The sequence below is a fragment of the Triturus cristatus genome, chromosome 4_2 (genome assembly GCF_964204655.1).
Source record: "Triturus cristatus chromosome 4_2, aTriCri1.1, whole genome shotgun sequence".
In the NCBI taxonomy this organism is placed as follows: domain Eukaryota; kingdom Metazoa; phylum Chordata; class Amphibia; order Caudata; family Salamandridae; genus Triturus; species Triturus cristatus.
In genome coordinates this window covers 96,751,613-96,774,742 of record NC_140586.1, presented here as the reverse complement: position 1 = coordinate 96,774,742, position 23,130 = coordinate 96,751,613, and the positions used below count along the sequence as shown (strand labels likewise).

The 23,130-nt window shown below is 43.0% G+C and overlaps 1 protein-coding gene across 3 annotated transcripts in view; it reads left to right on the top strand.

The window, feature by feature from the left end:
* LOC146833087 (venom factor-like) overlaps window positions 1-23,130 on the top strand; it is a 777,614-nt gene that overhangs the window by 606,464 nt on the left and 148,020 nt on the right. For all 3 annotated transcript variants that reach the window (XM_085600726.1, XM_085600724.1, XM_085600725.1), the window contains 5 exons: window positions 1,435-1,594; window positions 7,842-7,937; window positions 16,899-17,049; window positions 17,667-17,830; window positions 20,128-20,286. In XM_085600726.1, coding sequence (XP_085456852.1) covers window positions 1,435-1,594; window positions 7,842-7,937; window positions 16,899-17,049; window positions 17,667-17,830; window positions 20,128-20,286 — 730 coding nt within the window. The remainder of the gene's footprint in view (window positions 1-1,434; window positions 1,595-7,841; window positions 7,938-16,898; window positions 17,050-17,666; window positions 17,831-20,127; window positions 20,287-23,130) is intronic.

Sequence of the window (23,130 nt, the reverse complement as noted above, 5' to 3'; positions counted from 1 at the left end):
AGAAATTTACTAAAAGAGCTAAAGGTTACAGAGACATCATACCTAGGCAATAACATCAAAAGAACATTGAAATTCACAAACAAAACCCTAAGCTTACAGAAACGTTATAGTTAGGATTTTTTTTAAAGAAAAATCTTAGAAATTCACTGAAAAAACTAAAGCTTACAGGGACGTTATAGGTAGGCTTAGATTTTACTCGTACAAAACCAGTGAAATTCAGCAGTTATAGTTAGCTGAGCTAACTATTACTTACACCCCTGTAATCTACTGCTTATGACCTCACATATTCCATCACTCATGACATGGTTAGTGACATCACTGATGACATCTCAAATAACATCATTGATGACATCAACAGAACCACTCACACATCTACCTGCACAACCACTCACTCACCCACACAGCTACTCATACAACACTCACTCACCCGGCCACTCACATAGCAAAACACTCATACATACAGCTACTCACTCACCCGCGTACTCACCTATACATCCACACCCATTAACTTACGCATACAGTCTCTCAACACAGCCACTGACTCACCCATGTTTCTTTCAGTGAGTATATGTATATTAATTTGGATAGATAGATAGATAGATAGATAGATAGATAGATAGATAGATAGATAGATAGATAGATAGATAGATAGATAGATAGATAGATAGATAGATAGATAGATAGATAGATGGATAGATAGATGGATGGATGGATGGATGGATGGATGGATGGATGGATGGATGGATGGATGGATGGAGGGAGGGAGGGAGGGAGGGAGGGAGGGAGGGAGGGATGGATGGATGGATGGATAGATAGATAGATAGATAGATAGATAGATAGATAGATAGATAGATAGATAGATAGATAGATAGATAGATAGATAGATAGATAGATAGATAGATGGATGGATGGATGGATGGATGGATGGATGGATGGATGGATGGATGGATGGATGGAGGGAGGGAGGGAGGGAGGGAGGGAGGGATAGATAGATAGATAGATAGATAGATAGATAGATAGATAGATAGATAGATAGATAGATAGATAGATAGATAGATAGATAGATAGATAGATAGATAGATAGATAGATAGATAGATAGATAGATAGATAGATAGATAGATAGATAGATAGATAGATAGATAGATAGATAGATATTAATGAGGGTCTGGCAATGCAGAAAAATGTTTAAGAAGAAAGTTTGGGGAGATAATTCTGCCACCAGATTTCAGATTGTTTGTATTTCATTCTGCATTACTGCGTTTATAGTTTTTTCCCCCTCAACTTAGCATTCATAACCCATGCAAACACTGTAAAGCTTGCTAAGTTTTGAGAAAAACATAAGGAAGTTTGCTGAAGAAATCTATGAATGTCTTTGACCTTCTGACCACTGGCCACCAGGTTTCTGCCTCCTATCTTTTTATTCACATTTGTAGGCTGACTGCCTATGTGGTCAAGATTTTCGCCTTGGCTGACAACCTCATCAGCATTCAGAGGGATGTGATCTGTGGTTCGGTGAAGTGGCTCATCTTGAACAAGCAGAAGCCAGATGGTGTTTTCAAGGAGGACCAGGCTGTGAGCAGTAGATCGATGATGGTATGTGCTAATTTATCCTTCTTGTGAGGGACTAATGGTTTACATACTTTAGCTTAAATTCTTATACTGCCCATGCTGCAGATCCGCGCATATAAAATCTCCCTGCTTCCACGGACAGAGTAAATCTACAGTCACACGCACATACATACATCATACGCTAGGGCCCTTCACACAGAATTCACGCTATTACTCTATCCACACTGAATATAGGGGAGAAAACCTAAACCAATCTGCATCTACAATGAGGTCAATGAGACCATAAAATTACTGTCCTGAGTCATGATTTTAAACATGGGAAATACATTTGGAACTCAATAATTGACAAAGAATAAACACCCGACACTGAAATTCAAATAATGCTTGTTTATCTAAATTAATTCAAATGAAAAGTCATTCATTAGCGTAATCATCATTCTCATAGTTACCTATTCTAGCTAAAAGGGTCAGGACAGGTCTCTCGGTAAAGTCTCTCGAGCTGCCGTCCTCAGCATGGGTAACGTCCAAACGCGATGACCATCAGGAAAGAATGAATGAACTAACGAACGAATGAATGAACACGGACCCTCTCTAGTCTAACATATTTATAGGGTATGTTGCGAACAAAAGTTACAAACAAAAATTAGATATCCGTTGAGCCACTGAGCAGAGCGAACAGGAAAGGAAGTCTCTTGGTTACATTTAGAAAACCTCCGCTCAGGAAAAACCACAAAAATAAAAAGACGGAAGAAGGAAACTCGAGTTTGCAAATGTTACTTTCGTAAATGTTCTTCCTTGATATCTTAGCAGAGCCACCGCAGACTGGACAATGTTCATTGTGCTTTATCCTTGTCCAAGGCCAGCTGGAATCGTTCCCAGAGCTGCTGTCCTCACGGAAGATTTTCTAAGCAGGCAAAAGCTGTGGTCAGGTGACTCTCGACCATGTTCAGCAAGGCCTCTCGTCAAAATTCAATCACTCGAGTGCAGGCTGTAAATGGCAGCCATCTTGTTTTAGGCCAAAACAGACCAGCTTAATTAAAAGAGACACAAAACATCGTTACCACAGCATAATGATTAAACAGTGTTAATCCCCACTAATACCCTTATGTGTATGTAATTATCTAGCCTTTTGCAACGCAATAAAGCATTAGTACACGTTCTTTTAAAAAGCGTTTATGCTTTAAACAAATAGCACTTTGCGACATTCATTTAATAGGACCCGCACGTTATTACTAAGCAACATAAATGCATCCCACGTATAGTTTCTCTTATTAGTAATGTTGATTAGTCAGGACAAACCTAATAATTAGTAATTATAAATTAATAATTTTAGTCATAACATATAGACAAAACTGGAGCTTAAAACTCGATAAATTTTCAACAGAAAACTCTGCTCCAGCACCCACACTTCTCTGAGGTAAATTGAGAGTGATAGAGGAGCACAGAACAGGGGAACACAGTCAAGAGCATGGATCTAGAGGGTGCTCATGGCGAAACCACTATACATCACTGGGATCCAGAGACAGAGCAGATGGGTTTTTAGTGCTCCTTCGAACTCCATGTAGTGAGGTTCCTGTCAGAGAGGAGCAGGTGTGAGTTGCAGAGGGCAGAGCTCTGTATGTGTACTTTTATTCCTCTCTTCTGCTTGTATTGTCATGACATGATACTCAAAAAAGACTTGTTATCCAGCATGGTTCTGACCTTTTGTCAAAAATTATTTCTGACCAAGCAAAACTATTTTAACAAAAGCAAGGAGACCATGGCAGGCTAAAAATACCTTGACGGCAGTACGCAAAATGTAGGTAACTATTTGTAATATTTGTAATAGTAAACTTGCAGTCCGTATAGGGCACACATGTGCCCTATACTTAATTTGACTCTCTATGTCTGCCTCGCCACCCATGAAAAAGGGCATACGTCGATCAGATTTTTTCACATAATCTGATCGAAATGGATGTCTCCCTCCCCTTAGTTTGGTCGGACCATTGCTTGATAGGTTTTAGAGCATTCATGGAGCTAGACAGGCCCCGGCCACTATGCCAGGCTCGTGCCAATAGTTTTATGCCCTTCCACATGATCTCCCCAGCGGCTATGCAGAGTGCACTGAGTCACTACCCTATTCCTCTGAGTGGGAACCTCGAGAGGGATGTGCACTCCTTAGAGCACTGGCATCAACTCCGTGCCTTAGAAATTGCCCCTCCGACCTCGACTGCAGTTAAAAATAACCGAACTTCCGCCCCCTGGTTTACGGTGGCCCTTAGAAAAACCAAAAGCGTGTGCAAACGCCTCGAAAGAGAGTGGAGGGCGAATTACAAATCTACTGATAAAGTCATTTATAAGCGGGCTTTGAAAGATCATTAAAGGAATGTTCGCAAGGGAAAAAAACTCTTCTTTTCCACTAAAATCGATCAGGCCAGTAATAAAGCAGAGAACATTTCAACATTGTAAACAATTTCTCATCTCCGAAGGCCACTGGATGCCTGTTTGCCCCTACGAGTGAATGGAATAACCTTATGGTCTGTTTCTTCCATGATAAAATTAAAAACATTCAGGATTCTTTTGAAGCTCAGTTGCCAGCACTAGAAGCAGCCACTGCTTTATCCCCCTATGCTAGCCGTAACACCGATTTCTCATAGCCCCAGTTTTCTGCTATCACTTTGGAGAAATCCCTTGCACTCATGAAGGTTCTCAAGTGCGGCTCACCATCTGATCCTTGTCCTGCTAAAGTACTGACATCTTTTGCAGAAGTGTTAAACCCTGCGGTTAATTTTATCCTGAACACCGCTCTGCACGAGAGGCACATGCCGCAGACCTGGAAACATGCTACAATTCTCCCGCTTTTGAAAATACCCTCAGCTGACCCTATGGTAGCCAGTAACTACAGGTTTGATTTCCTTGCTGTCTTTTTTCTCCAAGGTTTTGGAGAAATATGTCAACACTGTCACCACGGAGTACGTGGAGGCCAACCATCTTCTGCATCCAAGTCAGTCGGGTTTCAGAGCCAATTTCAGCACGGAAACAGCATTATTAGAAGTTGCTGAAGCTATAAAAGCCACACTGGACAAAGGAGGCAATGCGGTTTTGGTGTTATTGGACCTTTCCGCGGCCTTTGATACCATGCCTCACAACAGACTACTGCAAAGACTGGAGGAGGGCGGTATAGGAGGAACGGTATTGAGATGGTTTGCCTCCTTCTTAAAAAACCGTCTACAAACTATTTGGTCCCCTCTTTCCCCACCGACATTCCTCCCATGAATATTGGAGTTCCACAGGGCTCAATTTTGAGCCCAAATTTGTTCATCTTGTATATGGCCCCTCTTGCACTCCTTGCCAAGAAGTATGGTGCCAAAATAGTATTGTATGCGGACGACACTCAATTGTTGTTCACTTGCGAGAAGGGTGCTGAGTTTAAAGGCGATGCGATAAACACTTGTCTCTCAGAGGTATTCTCTTGGCTTAGACAAAACCAACTGAAGTGCAACTCTGAAAAGTCAGAGATTATCTTCTTTGGCTCAAGCCCTTGTGAAGCATGGCACGATTGGTGGCCGCAAGACATGTCTCCCCCCTCATAACCAGTTACTACTTTGAAAAATCTCGGGGTCAAATTGGATGCTGCCCTCTCGATGAAGGCTCAGATTCAAGCGGTGGCCGGGACCTGTTTTGGGGTATTGAGAATGCTGAGAAATGTTCTCCCCTGCTCCCAGTCTCTCACAGAAAAACGGTAGTCCAGGCTTTGGTGGTCTCGAGACTGGACTACTTAAACTCCCTGTACCTGGGCCTCTTGGATTACTTACTTAGCCATCTGTAGATGGTCCAGAATGTGGCGGCCAGGGCCATCTTTTTGGCAGGACCTAGGACACACATGACCCATCTTCTGTCTTCCTTACACTGGCTTCTGGTTCAGAAACAAATCCATTTCAAGGCATTGGTTTTGGTCTTTAAAGCCTTTCACAAGATAGGGGGCCCTTACCTCAGGAAAAGATTTCAACACTATACACCTCAACGTACCTTGAGGTCATCTGCTCAGCTTCTGACCTCTACTCATAAGGTCTTGCTGTCCTGGGTAGGGGGAAGATCCTTTCAAGTGGTGGCCTCTCGTTTGTGGAACAGCCTACCTCTCTTTCTTAGACAGGCACAGGACCTCCTCACCTTCAGGAGGAAACTAAAGACTTGGCTTTTCCAACATTAGGTTGTGGCCGTTTTTCTGCATTGGGTGTTTTCTCTGTTAGCTGTTACGTGGTTTTACTCTTAGAGTCTAAACACTCCTGGGAGTAGCCGTGCGCTTTATAAATGCCAAGAAACCGACCCTCAATCCGAAGGACCCAAATAACTATCGTCCCATCTCCCTGCTACCTTGGATAGCCAAAATTTTTAGAGAAACATATCAATATTCACCTCACTAAATTCCTGGAAGAGAACCGGTTACTGGATTCTACCCAGAACGGATTCCGTCCCAAACACAGTACAGAAACTGCTCTCTTAGCCGTGACGGAGGAATCCAGAAGGATTCTGGACCAAGGGGGATCAGTGGCAGTGGTCCTCCTCGACCTAAGCGCGGCGTTCGACACTGTCTGCCACAAAACCCTGCTCGGCCGGCTATCTCATCTGGGACTAGCCGGGGCCGCCCTTGACTGGTTAAGTTCCTTTTTGAGCGGAAGGACTTTCCAGGTCTTTGACGGCGACTCCTGCTCCACTAGTAAATCCCTGGATTGTGGGGTACCCCAGGGCTCTTCCCTAAGCCCCACACTGTTCAATGTGTATATGAGACCGCTGGCTGGGGTTGTCCGCCAACATGGTATTACAATCATTTCATATGCAGACGACACCCAGCTGGTGGTCTCCCTCGCACAGAAGAACAGCGGGTCCCCCCGAGATAACCTAGCGGCCTGCATGGAAGAGGTTAGGAAATGGATGACAGCGTCCTCACTAAAATTAAATGGGGATAAAACCGAGGTCATGCTCCTCGGCCCCCCTACCCTCACTGCCTTTGACCGGCTATGGCCTCCTAGTTTAGGCCCACCACCTACCTCGAAGGAGTACATCAAAAGCCTGGGAGTGTGGCTTGACAAATCACTCACTATGAATACCCAGGCTACCAAAACTTCAGCAACATGTTTTGGTATCATTCGTATGCTGAGAAAAATTCTGCCCCTCCTACCCTTTGAAGCTAAACAGGTGGTCATTCAGGGCCTCATCCAGTCCCGGATAGACTTCAATAATGCTCTTTATTTGGGAGCCCCTGAGTACGTGCTGCTAAAACTACAGCGAATTCAGAACTGTGCGGCACGTACTCTACTTAAGATACCGAGAAAAGAATCTGCCAAAATGGGAATTCGATCACTACATTGGCTCCCGGTGAGGGAAAGAATAAAATACAAAACCCTATGCATATCCCATCAAGCATTTCACAGAGCAAACCCGGAGATCAATCACTCTCTTCTCACTCCCTACCTCCCCGGGAAACTGCTGCGCTCAACTTATGCCTTTCTAGCCACAGTACCCAGAATTAAGAGGTCAAGAGCAGGAGGCAGAACCTTCACCTTCAATGCCGCCAAACTATGGAACTCTCTTCCCCTATCCCTCAGATCCAATCCTAGCCTCCCCTCCTTCCGCAAGGAATTAAAAACTTTCCTGTTCAGAAACTAATTCCACTCCTTTCTCCCTCAGCTACTCCCTCAGTGAATCAGTTTCTCTACTCAGCGCTTGGACGCCTTGGGGCAGCAGCCGCGCTCTATAAATCCCCTTTCATTTCATTTCATTTCATAACATAACATGTTTATTTATTTTTCAGATTTTGCAGCACTGTTTTGTTGCTTTGTGTCACTTCAAAGTGCTCAGAGAATCTGCTTGCATACAGAGAGACAAAAACATAGGAATTCTGAAACTATAGGCAGTTTCAGTGACATTAGTGAGTTTTGTGCCTGCCAGATGTAAACAGATGTTTAATATCAACACATTATGCTGAAACACATCCTAGATTTACATAGAAATACCACAAAGGCCTTCTAGCCTGCGGTTTCCAAATCTCTTCTGAGTTTAAAGAGGCACGAAAACATCCAGACACATCACATTTCTGCAAGGTAAATGTTGGCTTCTTTGGTCCAGCTTTGTTGTTTGAACTAAAAATAGATGATAATTGGTTGCAAACAGTTTTTGCACTTTTTGGCTCTGTTTTCGAATGTTTAGTATTTTTAGCAATATCTTTTACCTCTGGCTTTTAATAATAATAACAAGTACTTATTCTTATTTTTTCCACCCTTTTCTCATACAGGGTGGTGCCAGTGGAAATGAACCGGAAGCATCGCTCACTGCTTTTGTACTCATTGCCCTTGCAGGGAGCAGAGAAATCTGTGGGGCTGAAGTGAATGTAAGCATTTTCATATATCATCAGCATTGTCAAATTGCTCCTTTGACTTGTTCATTTAGGAGTGATCATTAAACTGCTGGTAGGTCTTCTTCTGTATATTAATAACCTGAAGCAGAATGGGTGGGCAAATATTTTTGCTGTCTTTCCACTGACATACAAAAATCACTACCAACTTGTTATACTTTTGCAAGAAATAAAATCTGACTTTAATCCAATCTGTTATTAAATACCTAATGGTGGAAGGAGACTTCTTAAAATCCAAACCATTAATGGACATAATCTTTTTTTTTTTTAATTTTATTTTTGTCCTGACAGCACGCAGTAATGTACATTGCTTCACGCCTATAACCCGGAGGCCGGCCAACAAAAACTTCTTGAAATTTATTGCAGCACCACTCATCCCATTTCCCGGCAACCTGGTAGCACAGCTGCCAAATATGCAATATGTTATGAGAAATCAATAGTTCAGCACTGTACATCTTTTCTAGAGCAATATTCCCCCCCCCCCCCGGAGAGGACAGTTTTCTCAGTTAACATAACTATACACAACACCCAACTCCCTTCCCTCCCTCACCCGAGCCTGTAGTAGCAGCTAGTCCGCAACCCTCCTATGGGTCCCACTCCTATACTCCATCCCGCAATGTGGTCCCCTGCCAGAGGGCACCGCCCCACCGCAATATCCCTAACACTATGCAGTATGCCTACAATGGCCTTAGTAATATCCCTAGTCTTTACGCCCTTTCTGCGCAGAAGGTACATCTGTTCCCCAAAACCAACGTCACCACACATGCATGACATTTATCCTAAAAAACTATCTAGACAGCAGCCCCTCCTACTTCCGCCTCGCTTTCCTCCCCCTGCTCAGCATCCGCAGCCACATGATATCTCTTAAGGTACTCCGCGTATAGGCCCCAGAAATTTTTTGGTCTGCTTCGCGGTGGGAGCAGTTCGTTGAAAGTATCTGATTGCGTGCAGCAGAAAAACACATCTCGCTCCCATTGCGCCGTTGTTGGGGGGGTCCCCGCATCCAACAAAGCGCAACCCTGCGCTTTGCCACCAGAAGTCCCATGTCCACTAGCCTCCTCGCCACCTTAGGTAGTCCCCTAGAGTAGCCCAATAGCGCGACTGCAGGGTCAGGGGTGAGCACCAGTGTAGCTATTCTACCTATCCCCTGAAAAATAGCTTCCCAGAATTTGAAGATGCCCGCGCAATCCCACGCTAAATGATAGAAGTCTGCTACTGGGTGGCCGCATCTCTCGCATGACGCCTCCTCTCTCAAGCCACACCTATGTAGCCTTTCCAGCGTGTAATAGATTCTATTTATATATTTAAAGTGTATCAGCCGATGCCTGCCGTGAAGTGAGATCCGACGAGTGCCAACGCAGCAGTACGACCACATGGCGTCATCTATAACAATATCCAAGTCCCTTTGCCAGGCCAGTCTGGCCTTGGTGTATTGGTGAGATCGCTGTGACATCGCAATTCTGTATAGTTGAGATATCAACCTGCGAGGGCTTTTGCGTTTTATGAGGTAAGTCAGTTCCGGGACCTCAGGGGGTTCAGCCATATCGTCCCCTAAATGCTGTTGCAATGCCCCCCTCACCCTATGGAACTGGAAGCGCTGCAATTGAGTAGGGGCCTCAGCCGTCGCAGCTACTTCGTCCCAGGTCCTAGCCGTGCCATCCACGAACAGCTCCCCCATCGTATGGACTCCGAGCTCTTGAAGGGTTCGTGTCACTCCTGTATCCCTGCAAGGAGGCAACCATACCGCCCAGGCTAAGGGCAGCAATGGGGAGTATAGCAATGTCCCTGCCGTTTGCTGTAATATACAATGCCAGGCATGTCTAGTAGAGTTGAGCGAGTCCAGGAAACCCACCCTGCGGTCCAGTGGCTCGCATATTATTGCTGGGAGGGGTAGCGGGTCGGCAAACAATCTCTCCAACTTTAGATATGGAACCGATTCCTCACCATGTATCCAAGTATGCGCCTGTGCGCCCTGCGCCACTCTGTAGTACAGTTCCAGGTCTGGCGCACCCAGCCCTCCCATCCTATATGGCAATGTCAGCACGCGCCAACTGACCCGCGCCTGACCACCCGCCCATGCCAAGCGCAACAATGACTTATTAAGCCTAGCGAAAAAAGAGCGCGGCAGCACTATAGGGATATTGGCAAACAAAAAGAGAAATCGGGGCAGTATCACCATCTTCATGATTGATACTCTACCCACCAACGACAGAGGCAGCCCGATCCACTTCTCCACGTCATCCTCCAGCTTATCGATGGCCCTACCACAATTTTCCCGTAGTACTATTTCAGAGTCAACATGCAACTGTATACCGAGGTACCTGACTGGGTCATCACACCACTGGAGCGGATAATCCATTTCAAAGATTGTGGTAGACGGAGTTAGTGGGAAAGCAATGGACTTGGACCAATTAACACGAAGGCCAGACAACGCTCCATAATGTACAACCTCACGCAGCACCGCTGACAGATTATTCTCTGGGTCCCGGACATACAGCAGGGTATCGTCTGCATACGTCGAGACCACAATCTTGTAAGTAGGGAAACTCACTCCTCTCAGAGCGTGATACTCCCGCAATGCGCACGCCAGAGGCTCCGCAACTATGGCATAGAGGATGGGTGACAGGGGACACCCCTGTCGTGTTCCTCTAGTGATCAGGATCGTATCAGTGACCCTATCGCCAAGTCGTACTCTCGCAGTAGGGCTCCTGTAGAGCGCCCCAATCATCTGTAAAAAGACCGGGCCCAACCCCATTCTGGTCAAGACCTGGCTCATGAAGGCCCACTCAACAGAATGGAACGCCTTCTCCATATCCAGGAAGACCGCAAGCACTTTAGATTCCGGTCGAACATGTTGGATAGTGCCAAACACAGTACGCAAATTATACGTGAGGTTCCTACCCGGTACAAACCCCGCCTGCTCCGGGGCTACCAGCTCCGGAGTGAGCAACGCCAGACGCGTAGCCAAGACCTTTGCAAACAGCTTTGCGCCCACATTGAGCAAGGAGAGCGGCCGATATGAGCTGCACTCCTCAGGGGGTTTCCCTGGTTTGGGGATAGCCACAAGGATTGCCTCGCACATATATCGCGGCATCTGGCCCATGACACATATATCATCGAACAGTGTCGAAATATGCGGGAGCAGCTGGTCCACAAAAGTCTTGTAGAACGTGACCGTGAGGCCATCCGTACCCGGCGCACTATTCGCCTTCATGCCCGCTAGAGCTTCCAATATCTCGTCTTTCTCTATAGGAAGGGCCAGAAATTCCCTGTGCGAGTTGGATAGGAAGGGCAGTTTTATATGATCTAGATAGTCTTGTATTCCATCATCCATGTCTGTCTGTCTCGAGGCATAAAGTGCCGTGTAGTACGACCTAAAGCGCTCGACTATATCCATTTCATCAGTTAGTAATTCCCCTCCTCCTGACCTGATCTTAGTGACATTAGCCTTACCTCTCCGTACCCTCAACATGTTAGCTAGAACGGAGCCGGGTCTCTCTCCCTCCCCATACACCCTGGCTGTAGCATACTTCCCCAGATGTTTCACCTCTGCGTCTGCCGCCTCATGATAATCAGCCAACACTTTCTTCAACTCCTCTGCAGTATCGACCCCCGGTTCACTCCACTGCCGGACCTCCAGCTCCCCGAGTCTACACTCCAGGGCCACCAACCGTCGTCGGATGTCTCGAGGCACCCCGGAATGCTTCGCCATAGCCTCCCCGCTGATGTAAACCTTAAAGGCTTCTCAGACAGTTTGGAAACTGTCCACTGAGCCAGTGTTGATTTCAAAGTACCCAGTTATTGCTTCCGCCATTTCCTCCCTAAAGAGGGGGTCCAGCAGCGAATACGGGGGGAACAGCCACGTGAAGGGCGGAATAGCCTTTTTCGGCAGAGAGAGGGTCAGCAGTATAGGGGAGTGGTCCGACAGAGTACGCGGCAGAACCTGGCAAGCCTGTATCTGTGGGAGAAGAGACACTGAAACTAACCAGTAGTCAATCCGCGTGTGAAGGTCATGGTATGAAGAATAATGTGTGAAGCCCCCCTCCGTCGGGTTAAGCGTTCTCCAAACATCCGCCAGCGCCATGCTCATCAGCGCTCTATCAACCACCTTAACTGCAGCGGCAGGCCCCCTGCCCCTACCTTCCGATCTGTCAAGACCCGGATGCCTGACCATGTTGAAGTCTCCGCCCCACAAAATATGAGGTACCGCACAGCCCCTCATTACATTGGTTAAGGAATCATAACATTCCGGGCAGTCATAGTTTGGTCCATAAACATTGACTAGCAGGAAATCGAGGCCTCCGCCCTTGCAGCGCGTTTTCACAAACCTGCCGCCACTATCCGCCGACACCAATTGCAGCTTATAAGCCGATTTAGGGTTTGTCCAAGTCATGACACCTCTAGCATGCGTTGTGAAGCCAGCCGCCAGCGCATTCCCCAGCACACCTTTCGCACGCAGCATGGGACTCCGGTCTGGGAGATGCATCTCCTGTAGGAAGGCCACATCAACATTGTGTCTATTAAGGTAGTGCAACACCTTGCGCAACTTTCGATGATCGTTAAGACCACGGACGTTCCATGTCATAGCTCTAAAGGAGCCCAGCGGACCCCTACGTGTGGCGTCTGTTGTCATTACTCTCCTGACTATACATCTTTACATCGCTCCAATAGCTCCGTACATAGTGTTTAGAGTGGTCAAGGGATAAAAGCGGACCCTGCATGATTACACACGGCTCAAAAACAAAACAAAACTCCTTCCAAATTCCCCACCCACAGCAGACCTCCCCCAACTCGGCCATGCCGTTCCCTGTCTAGGGATTAATGGACATAATCATAGGAGCTACCATTGAATTCCGCTCAGCAGATCATGTCCAACTGCCAGGTTTACAAGTAATGCAGATAACACAGCAGCATTGCCTTATTGTACAGCCATTGTCACAAACAGCAGCTATTAAAGCATTCCCATAGCTGCTGTGTACAGCATCCAAATCAGGATAGTCCATAGTTAGAAAACTATATACAAATCTGCATCATTCTCACACCATTCATTTTCAGCTAGGTCTGATCTGATTGCTATAGGTAATGATAATCATATTGCATCAAAGCATAGGTTTTGACAATAATGCCAGCTCTGTCAGCACAATGGCTAGAGGCTGGGTATATAATTTATCCCAGGTCAGGACATTTTGCTTCTTATTCTGTTCAACACCCAGGTGTGCCTGTAGTTCTTATTCTCATAGTCAGTAGTCCAATAATGGCATTGTTTTTTATTTTATTTTATCGATTCAGCGAGGCAACATTACATTATTTCCAAAAGACAATATATATAAAAAAAAGGAAGAGAGAGAAAACAATATAGCAGTAATACAGATAAACTAGACATCCTTACTGTACCCAGTTTCTTATCGGCTCCCATATCGAGGCCCCCAGTTTTTTCTTTGACATTCCTTTCAATTTATACAATGCCGATTCCATATTATATATTGAGATAATCTTAGCCCTCCAGTTAGCAAAAGACGGGGGCTCCGAGTCAAGCCACTGAGACGTTATACATAACCTCAGAACCGACATACAAATGAACTTAAGACCTCTATGAGGTGCCGCTCGCCTACCCGACTCTGTGCCAGATTCTATACCAAACAAAACCAAAGTTGCTGTTATACATATCGGAATTCCCAAGGATTGCAACATAAAACGCTCAATGTCCAGCAAGAGTGGCTGAAGTACGGGACATGAAAAGAACATATGGATCGAATCTGCCGCGTGAAGACCACATCTTGAGCATTTATCCCCCTTCCCCGCCTTCCATTTTGCGATCTTTGCAGGCGTATAGTACAAATTAAACATAGCCATATATGACTGACTTTTAAGGCTGCCAGAGAGCAAAATAGAGCCAGCGAATTGCATTACCAGCTGTAAATCCAGGTTGGTTACCAGCAATTTCTCCTCCCATATTGCTTCCTGTCTAGCCATATCATCAGATTGTGTCAACATAAGTTCCATATATATTTGCCCTATTTTACAATTCCCTTTCATTAAATCCAAAATTCGAATCTGTCGGACCTGGCATCTACCCCCCGTAACTGCACCCTGCAGGAAACTTCTCAGCTGCAAGTATTTTAAAAAATCAGCCTTTCCGACCCTAAATCTCCCTTGCAGTGCTGAAAACGACACCATCTCTCCCTGCTCCACCAAGTCCCCAATTAGTTTAATGCCATGCTGTGCCCACCTCCGCATAATCGAGTCCTGAAATACAGCAGGTAATATGGCAGTCGAATTCAATGAGGTATACCATATAATGCTAGGGATATGAAACTGCTTACGTAGCCTCTTCCAAACTGAATGTGCTGCCTGGATAATTTTGAACCTAGTCTTTTTGTAGTAGTTTGGCTCCAAAACTTTTAAAAGTAACCCTTGCGCCGATTCACCCAGACACCATTCATATATTGAGGGTGAGAAAGCGGGATCCAAAACCGCCATCCTACCACAGACCAGGACTCCCATTAGTAACGTGGCACAGTAGTATAGATAAAAATTTGGAAGAGCCAAACCTCCCCGTTCCCTTGACAAATAGAGCCATTTAATTGCTCTTCTAGATCGGCGATAACCCCACAGAAATCGTGAACACATTTGTTCTATTTTAGTAAATATAGATTTAGGAAAAAGAATTGGAATAGCCCGAAACAAATATAAGAACTTCGGAAAAATCGACATTTTCAGAACATTGCCCCTTCCATATAGAGACAGGTGCAACCGATTTAGTCGTTCCAAAGTTTTGTTCGAGGATGCGAGCATCGGTTCCACATTAATCTTTGGAATATTTTGAATTTGAGGTGAGATAATTATGCCTAAATACATTGCCTCTGTGACTACCTCCATCTCGGATGATAGTCCAACCTCTGTATGTAGCACTTGTGTCTTCCCTAAATTTAATTTATAACCAGACACTGCTCCAAACTTCTTAGTGATGACCTCAATTCTCTGCAGTGCCTTGTTCATATCTGTAGACACAGCTGCCAAGTCATTGGCATATGCTAGGACTTTGACTGAATATGACTGCGCCATTACAGGTCTAATTTCCATATCAGCCTCTAGTCTAGAGATAAGAGGATCTATAAATAAGGCAAAGAGAAGTGGGGAGCAGGGACACCCCTGTCGGGTGCCCCTGTTAAACAAAAACCTCTGTGACTCCTCTCCCGCCAGCCGAACTATTGCGCCTGGGGTGGAATACATTGACTGTATTGCCCGTAAGAAGCCATTAGGAAATGACTTCCACCTCATCACTGCCCATAAATACTCCCAGGAGACCCTGTCGAACGCCTTTTCGGCATCCAACAGGGCCACCCCTACAGGAACACTCATCGCCTGGGCCCAATCAAATATGGAAATGAGTCGTCTAACATGGTCCGTAGTCCCCCTCCCGGCAATAAACCCATGTTGCTGTAATGACACTAGTGGGGTAATGACTCCCCCTAATCTCCTTGCCAAACATTTCGAGTAGATTTTATTATCAGCATTAATTAAAGAGATTGGTCGATATGAGGAAAGCTCATAGGGATCCTTTCCCTTTTTTTTTAAAACCACTATTACTGTTTGAGACCAAGAAGCTGGGGGAATCCCATCAAACGCCCCTTGAAATACTGAAGTCATTATCCCGTCTAAAATCTTCCTAAACTTAATATAAAACTCTAAGGGGATCATATCTGGGCCCATCGCCTTCCCTGAGGCTAACGACAGCATAGCAGTTTGAATCTCCTCCCAAGAGACCCCTTCTGACAGTACATCTTTATCCATCTTATGTAACCCCAAACACGCCATTTTATCAAGATAAGTCTCGGGTCTTACAACTGGCTCTGCCGTATATAATGCTTCATAATACTTTTTAAAATAATCTTGAATCAGAGAAGGAGTCTCTACAAGTTTTCCCTCCATATCTTTAATCTTGACTATCCTAGAATGGACCTCTTTTTGGCGTAGCCTATTAGCAAGAACTCTCCCGACCCTCACTCCATATTCATAGCATTCATTCCTATATACTTGATACTTGGCAGCTGCCTCATCTGCATAGCCTTGATATATTTTTTCTCGACAGGCAGCAACTTCCGCCTGAACCTCCTTAACCCTACCCCCACTGTTTATTTCTTGAACTAATTTTTGCTCCAACTGAGAGAGGGCCGCTAAATCGTTTATAGACTTTAAACGGTCAGTTTTACGCTTCCTAGCAACAAATCTAACTGTCTCGCCTCTTACTCCAGCCTTCAATGCATCCCAGACAACATCTATCCTGGCTGACCCTATATTTACCTGGACAAATTCAGGGATCCATTTCTTCATCCAATTACAGTAATCTTCATTAAGAAGGAGCCTTCTATCAAACGTCCATTTTGTGGTCCTAGACGTTAAACCAGTACACTCAAACTCCAGTACCACCGGATTATGATCGGATATAATTTTGGGAAGGATCTTAATAGAAGGCAATAATGGCATTGTGACGATTTTCGTGTTTGGAACGTGTCTAATGTAAATGCATGTAATAATGATGTTCAGTCCAAATACATTGCTGTAACACAAGCATGGCCTGGCCTTTTAAACATAAGAATCTTCATGAACTTTCCAGTTGTAACAACAAGCATTCTGTTTGTGTCTCCTGTTTTGAGTCCTCTACTTTATAAGTTTACCTTCCATCAAATTAAACACTCTGGCATGACCTCCTATTAGGGAATCTTGCATCATTGAAATCCAATATGCAATAAAAATTAAAACATCATGGCAAATGAAGGCTGGCAAGTAATGGTGATTAAGGTGGAGGGCTCCATCTGTTTCATTTACTATTCCGATATTTATGTGATAACAATGACGCTGTTTTGTTGGGAGTTAGCTTTCAATACTGACTGCATTTAACTTTCTGCTTCATCTTTCCATCTGTTCATCACTTAGAGTTCAGAAGAAAGTATTCAGAAAGCTTCTGATTATTTGTTGAAGAAGTACCCAACCCTTACCACACCCTATGCAGTAACAATAACCGCATATGCCTTGGCGATGGTCAACAAACTTCCTGATGACCGCAAGCTCATGGAAATGTCAACGGGTGAGTGGCCGCAGCCTGCTTTACTGACTGGGGATAGGAAATGAGAGAACAAAATAGCGAAAAGCAAGAGAGTGGGGATGATACAAAGTTGGCTAAAGAAAGAGTTGGGGGCAAGGGATATAAGCAAAAATAATGGTGAGAAACTGAAACAACAAGGAAGCAAGCAGCATTTGCAGGAGCCGCACTTGAGGGAATGTGTTAAAGAGATTGGGATTAAGCAGCCATGGAAGAGGAGTTAACAATGTGATTGAGAATGAGCAGCAGTAATAAAGACATCTTAGGGGAAGGTCTCAAAATGTGAGGGCTCCATTTTCTCTAATAAGGGGATAGCTGATGAACTTCACTGTGTAAACAACTAGTGCTGAACTACCTTCTCCAATCCTTAAGAATGAGTAAGCTTTACATGGAAGTCTTCTGCAGGTTGCAGGCTAGGAAGCTTCTGGAAAACTCTTACAGAGAATGGTGATGTCCATGTTCCGAAATTATACTTGTACTCTGGTTCCAATTACAGGAATGCAAAGTTTCACCAACACATCTGAACTGAGGGACTGGGATGAGAGGCCCTCTCTGAGCTATATACAGGCCATTTCTTCTGACCTTGTCCTGGTTGTTTGCAGGAGGAACCTATTGGAACGTTCCCAAAAATAAGCAGTTCGCCATTGAAGCCACCTCCTATGCTCTGCTCGCCCTTGTACGTATGAAGAAGTTTGAAAAGACCAGCGGGATCATGCAGTGGCTGAATGAGCAGAGGTTCTACGGTGCAGCTTGGGGCTCTACCCAGGTGAAGTACAGACCTTGAGATACCCTTGTATAACAGCCAGGGCTTAGCCGCCAGACATACACACCCAGTACAAATGTTCTGCCACCTCCTGCAACTTGTGGCAACCCAATAACTCCTTTAGTGAAAACATCAATGCTGCACCCGCAGGTTTGCACAATAGAGAGAAAAAGTCACTAAAAAGTTCTCAAAATAAATGTTTTGATGATACAATATAGGTTATAGGCCTGTGGTAAAACATAAAATATGGGGCTTGGGTGAGTGCATTGTAACAGTCTTGTGTAATGGTGTTTGTCTTAGGTGAAGCGAGTTGATAACTCAAGTAGTATAGTACAGTAATGTGTTTCCAGGCTTTCTTGTCTTTTAAGGTCCACTTGCCACGGGTATGCAAAGCACTGTAATTGCAAATATGCAGTGGACAACTCACTTGTGAAAGTTTGGTAGTGCTGGGTATAATTCAGAAATCTATTCATTGAAGAAATACCAGCAGAACTGGTGCAACGTCAGACTAATGTAGCACTCATCTCTAAAGGCCAGATAGCTGGAACAAGACTCAGCCATATTTCAGAGAAAGCAACATTCAAAGCCCTCCAGCCCTGTGGCAATATTAGTCACGTGTCAAACCAGTGTCTGAGTAAATAATCAACTCGCTGAAAAGTTGCTATGTTTGGGGAAGAATCAGCTATATGTCAGGCCTTCGGAGAGGCAGACCAGACTATTATTAAAGTCTCTCCACCTCTGAAAAGCAGGAGAGTGTAAGAGTGCAGTCAGCAAAGATAGTGATTTGTGAATTTATAATAATGTATTGTGTATTTCCTTCTGGAAATGTCTGCTCACAGACGTAGAACCAGATGGCCTGATCACAGGAGAGAAAAGCACAATTTATAAAGATAGTAGTGACCATAGAAACAGATATACTGATAGAGCGTCAGACCGGCCTATTGGGCAATCAGGCAATGCCCCATGGGCTAGTCTGACAGGCATGTGTGGAATGGTTTTTTGGCTGTTTTGGGGCTTTTTTATGGTATGCTGGGCCGTTTTTTTTACTGTTGATTTCCATAATATTAAAACAAACATTGCCTGCAGCATGCTGAAATCTATGCATTGTTCCATTCGTTGAAAAACACATATACAGTGACTTCACAAGTTAAAAAGGGCCCCGGTTTGCAGGTGTGGACCCCTTTTTTAGCTGTCTGATTTGCTAATGGGGACATTTTTATTTGGTGTTTAGGCCTATTTTCTGTCCCAGCTCAGACCCGGACTAAAAGTCATCTCAGAAACCAAGGATACAGTGACAGAAAGAGAGGTGTCTGTCAGTAACCACAGACACACATTCATAGATTGCATTAAGGAGCACCATAGTGACCACAGAAAGAAATTGAGGCAACAAGAGAGGTGCCTCTCCGTGATCATAGAAACAGATACATAGATAGCAAGAGAGGGGCGTATCCATGACCGCTGACAAACAGTGACAAGAAAAGTGGGGTCCCTCACTGACCTTAGAAACGTGTGCTGATAGTAACGTAGATGTATCTCAATGACCTCAGGACACACAGTGGCAACGTGAGAGGGAGTATTCCGTGAAATAAAAGCAGATACATAGTAAAAAAAAGCATTTTAAATACCAGACAAACAGCAAAAAAGATGTTCCACACTAACTATAGCAACCAATCCACACCTTGTCAGAGAGTGGTATCTCAAGGACCATAGAAACACACAGTGACAGCTAGAAAGGACAATCTCTTTGACCATAGAAACACACAGTGACAGCTAGAAAGGACAATCTCTTTGACCATAGAAACACACAGTGACAGCTAGAAACGAGGATCTCATTGACCATAGAAACACACAGTATCAGCTAGAAAGAAGCATCTCATTGACCAAAGAAACATACATTCATATTAAGGGAGAAGCGTGTCAACACCTAGAGATAGGAAAGTGACATCAAGAAAGTTTGCTTTCTATGACATAATAACAGATTAATGGATAGAGGCTTCTCGCTGAACACAGAGACAAACAGCGAGAGTGAGAGAGAGCATAAATGTCATGACAGTGTATACATCCCAGCAAAACAAGATTGATGCCTTTCACTGGCATGAGAAATTTACTCTGATCGTAACGAGGACATCTCAACAGTCATAGATGAAAACAGTGACTCTAAGAATTGTGTCTATGCCAGACATAGAAATCTATACTGACATCAGTTGAGATTCTGATTACATACCAAAGACACACAAATTACATTAAAAAACAAACCTGCAGTATTATGTGACCACATTTTGTTTTTCATTCATATGCAGGCAACAGTCATGGTGTTCCAGGCTATGGCGCAGTACGTGATGGAAGCCCCAGGCCAGCAAGAGTTAAATTTAGAAGTTTCCATAAACCTGCCTGGGCGATCAAAACCTATAAGTTACCATATCACCCGTGATAACGCCATGGTGTCAAGAAGTGAACAGGTACTTTTCTAAAGAAACGTGGGATTCATTAAGATGAACTATATGAGGGTCTCTGGTTTGCACCCCTTGCTGTTTTTCTTCAAAGTGATCAAACATTCTTTGTTGCAGTTTAATTTTTTCCCAAAAATATATGCCTATCTTTAGCACTTTTTCACTGAAAGAGGTTCCACACAGTGTCTTCGTAATATGTATTTATAAAAACAATAGGAGTCTTTCTATATCTTGTTTCGTTTTCTCATAACCTTTATTCTGGATGTTGTCCCAATGATCATTGATTTGCAAAAACAAAGAGTGTTTTTTAAAAACCCTCATTCACCTACCTAGTGCTTCATCATAGGGTTCCATCATGGTTGCTGAATGCTTCCAGTGTGTGCTTCGACACCTGATTGCAGTAGAGCTGGTTTTTGTGGGGAAGTGTTACTGTGATTGTGTTTGTGTTGTCGTAAGGTGAAAGATAAAATTAGCTAGAGACTCCTATTCACAAGTTGTGATTTTATTCACAGGATTCTTGGTTAAAATTAAAATCATGACAGATTTTAAATTGCCCCCACTTACCCTTGGTGTGGTCGACATGTTTCAGCCATATAGGTTGCTTCTCAGGGTCAGGTTGGCTTTCTTTAGGACCAGTAGATATGTTCATCTTGCATGTGTACTATACCATGCAAGTGCGGGGTGTCAGGCAGTGAATACTTACAGGACCCCGCTTTTAGTGAAGACAGTACTCCTTGTATTCTGTCCTGTAAAACAAGTGTTATGGAAAAAAATACCATATTTTAACATTATAGGTGGTATGCAGACAAAATATTGAGTTAGAAATGTCGACTTACACAGATATCAAGTTTGTAAATATTATGACACAGAAATATCGCCAGTATGAATATTGTGGTCAAGAATATCGATTTTAAGGTAAGAAATATTGTTTTTAAAAATATAGAAGTCATTAATATCGTTTGCAAAAATATAGTTGTTTAAAATATTGTTTCTTAAATTAGTGGTATGTATTTCAGTATATATTTTAAATGTATATGATGTATTTTTGTACAAGTATTGTTTCTGTTTTTTAATACGTGTTGAATTGTTAGTAGTTATCAATTTTATTTTAATTACATTTTGCATATTTTACTTCCGCACTGGGTTGTGGGTTTTTCAGGGAGATAAGGTGGGAAGTCATTTAATTATATTAAATTAATAATTATTTAAATGTTTTAATATTTATTTAATTGAGATTTTACATTGTTAAGTGTGGGAAGTAATTTATTTTTGATTAATTATTAATTGATTGTTAATTAATATTAATTAATTAATTAACTAGTAATTAATTATAGTAATTGTGTAAAAACATTTAGGTGTCGGTCGTGGGCTTTATAGGGGTAAAGGGTGGGAAGTAATTTATTCTTAATTACATAATAATTAGCTGTTAATTAACATTAATTAATTATTGTAAATTAAACATGGAAATTGTGTAATTAATTTTAAGTGTGGGTTGTGGGGTTTATAGGGCTAAAGGGTGGGAAGTAATTTATTTTTAATGAATTAATAATTAGTTGTTAACTAATATTAATTAATTAATTGGAAATGAAATATGGAAATTGTGTAATTAATTTTAGGTGTGGATTGTGGGGTTTATAGGGGTAAAGGGTGGGAAGTAATTTATGTTTAATTATTTAATAATTAGTTGGTCATTTATATCAATTAATTGATAGTTAAGTAGGGTAATTGTTTTTGGGGTTGTGGATTTTGGTTTTATATGGGTAAAGGGTGGGGAGTAAATTAATTTTATGTGTTTTAATTTGTTTTGTAATTAATAATATTTATGTAATTGATTATTAATTATGGTAATTATGGAAGTACTTTTTATAATTATGATGTGGGTTGTGAATTGTGTGGTGGCATAGGGTAGGAAGTAAATAAACTAAATTTATGTCATAATTAATGTTTTTGTTTCGAAATAATTCCTAACTAAAAATATGTATTTGTTTTGAAATTCTTTTTTTATTTTATTTAATATAATATTTGTGGGTATTTGTCATATTTATTTAACAATATAATATATATATATTAAATATATTTGTATTTGAACTTTTCACATATTTATATATTTTTTTATTTAATTAATTTTTTAGATTTTTTTTGTTGTCGATATTTTATTTGTTTTTAATTTTGAAATGGCTGGAGTGGGAATACTAATTTTTACCCCTCTGCAATCCAACACTTTCCCCACTGTTGCACTGACTGAACTGGAAATAATACATTTTATCCCTCCACTATCTAACACTTTCCCTACTGTTGCACTCACTGGAGTGGGAAAAGTAATTTTTACCCCTCCGCTATCCAACACTTTCCCTACTATTTGAATCATTGGAGTGGGAATAGTAATTTTTACCCCAACGCTATCCATGACTTACCCTACAGTTGCACTGACTGGAATGGTAATAGTCATTTTTACCCCTCCCCTATCCAAGAATTTCCCTACTGTTACACTGATTGGAGTGGGAATACTAATTTTTACCCCTCCGCTATCCAACACTTTCCTTACAGTTACACTGATTGGAGTGGAAATACTAATTTTTACCCCTCCGCTATCCAGCACTTTCCCTACTGTTGCACTGACTGGAGTGGGAATAGTAAATGTTATCCCTCCGCTATCCAACACTTTCCCTACTGTTGCACTCACTGGAGTGGGAATAGTAATTGTTACCACTCCGCTATCCAACACTTTCCCTACTGTTGCACTCATTGGAGTACGAATAGTAATTCTTACCACTCCGCTATCCAACACTTTCCCTACTGTTGCGGACTGGAGTGGGAAATTTGAGTTGAAAGATTTTTAAATAGTTTAATGTT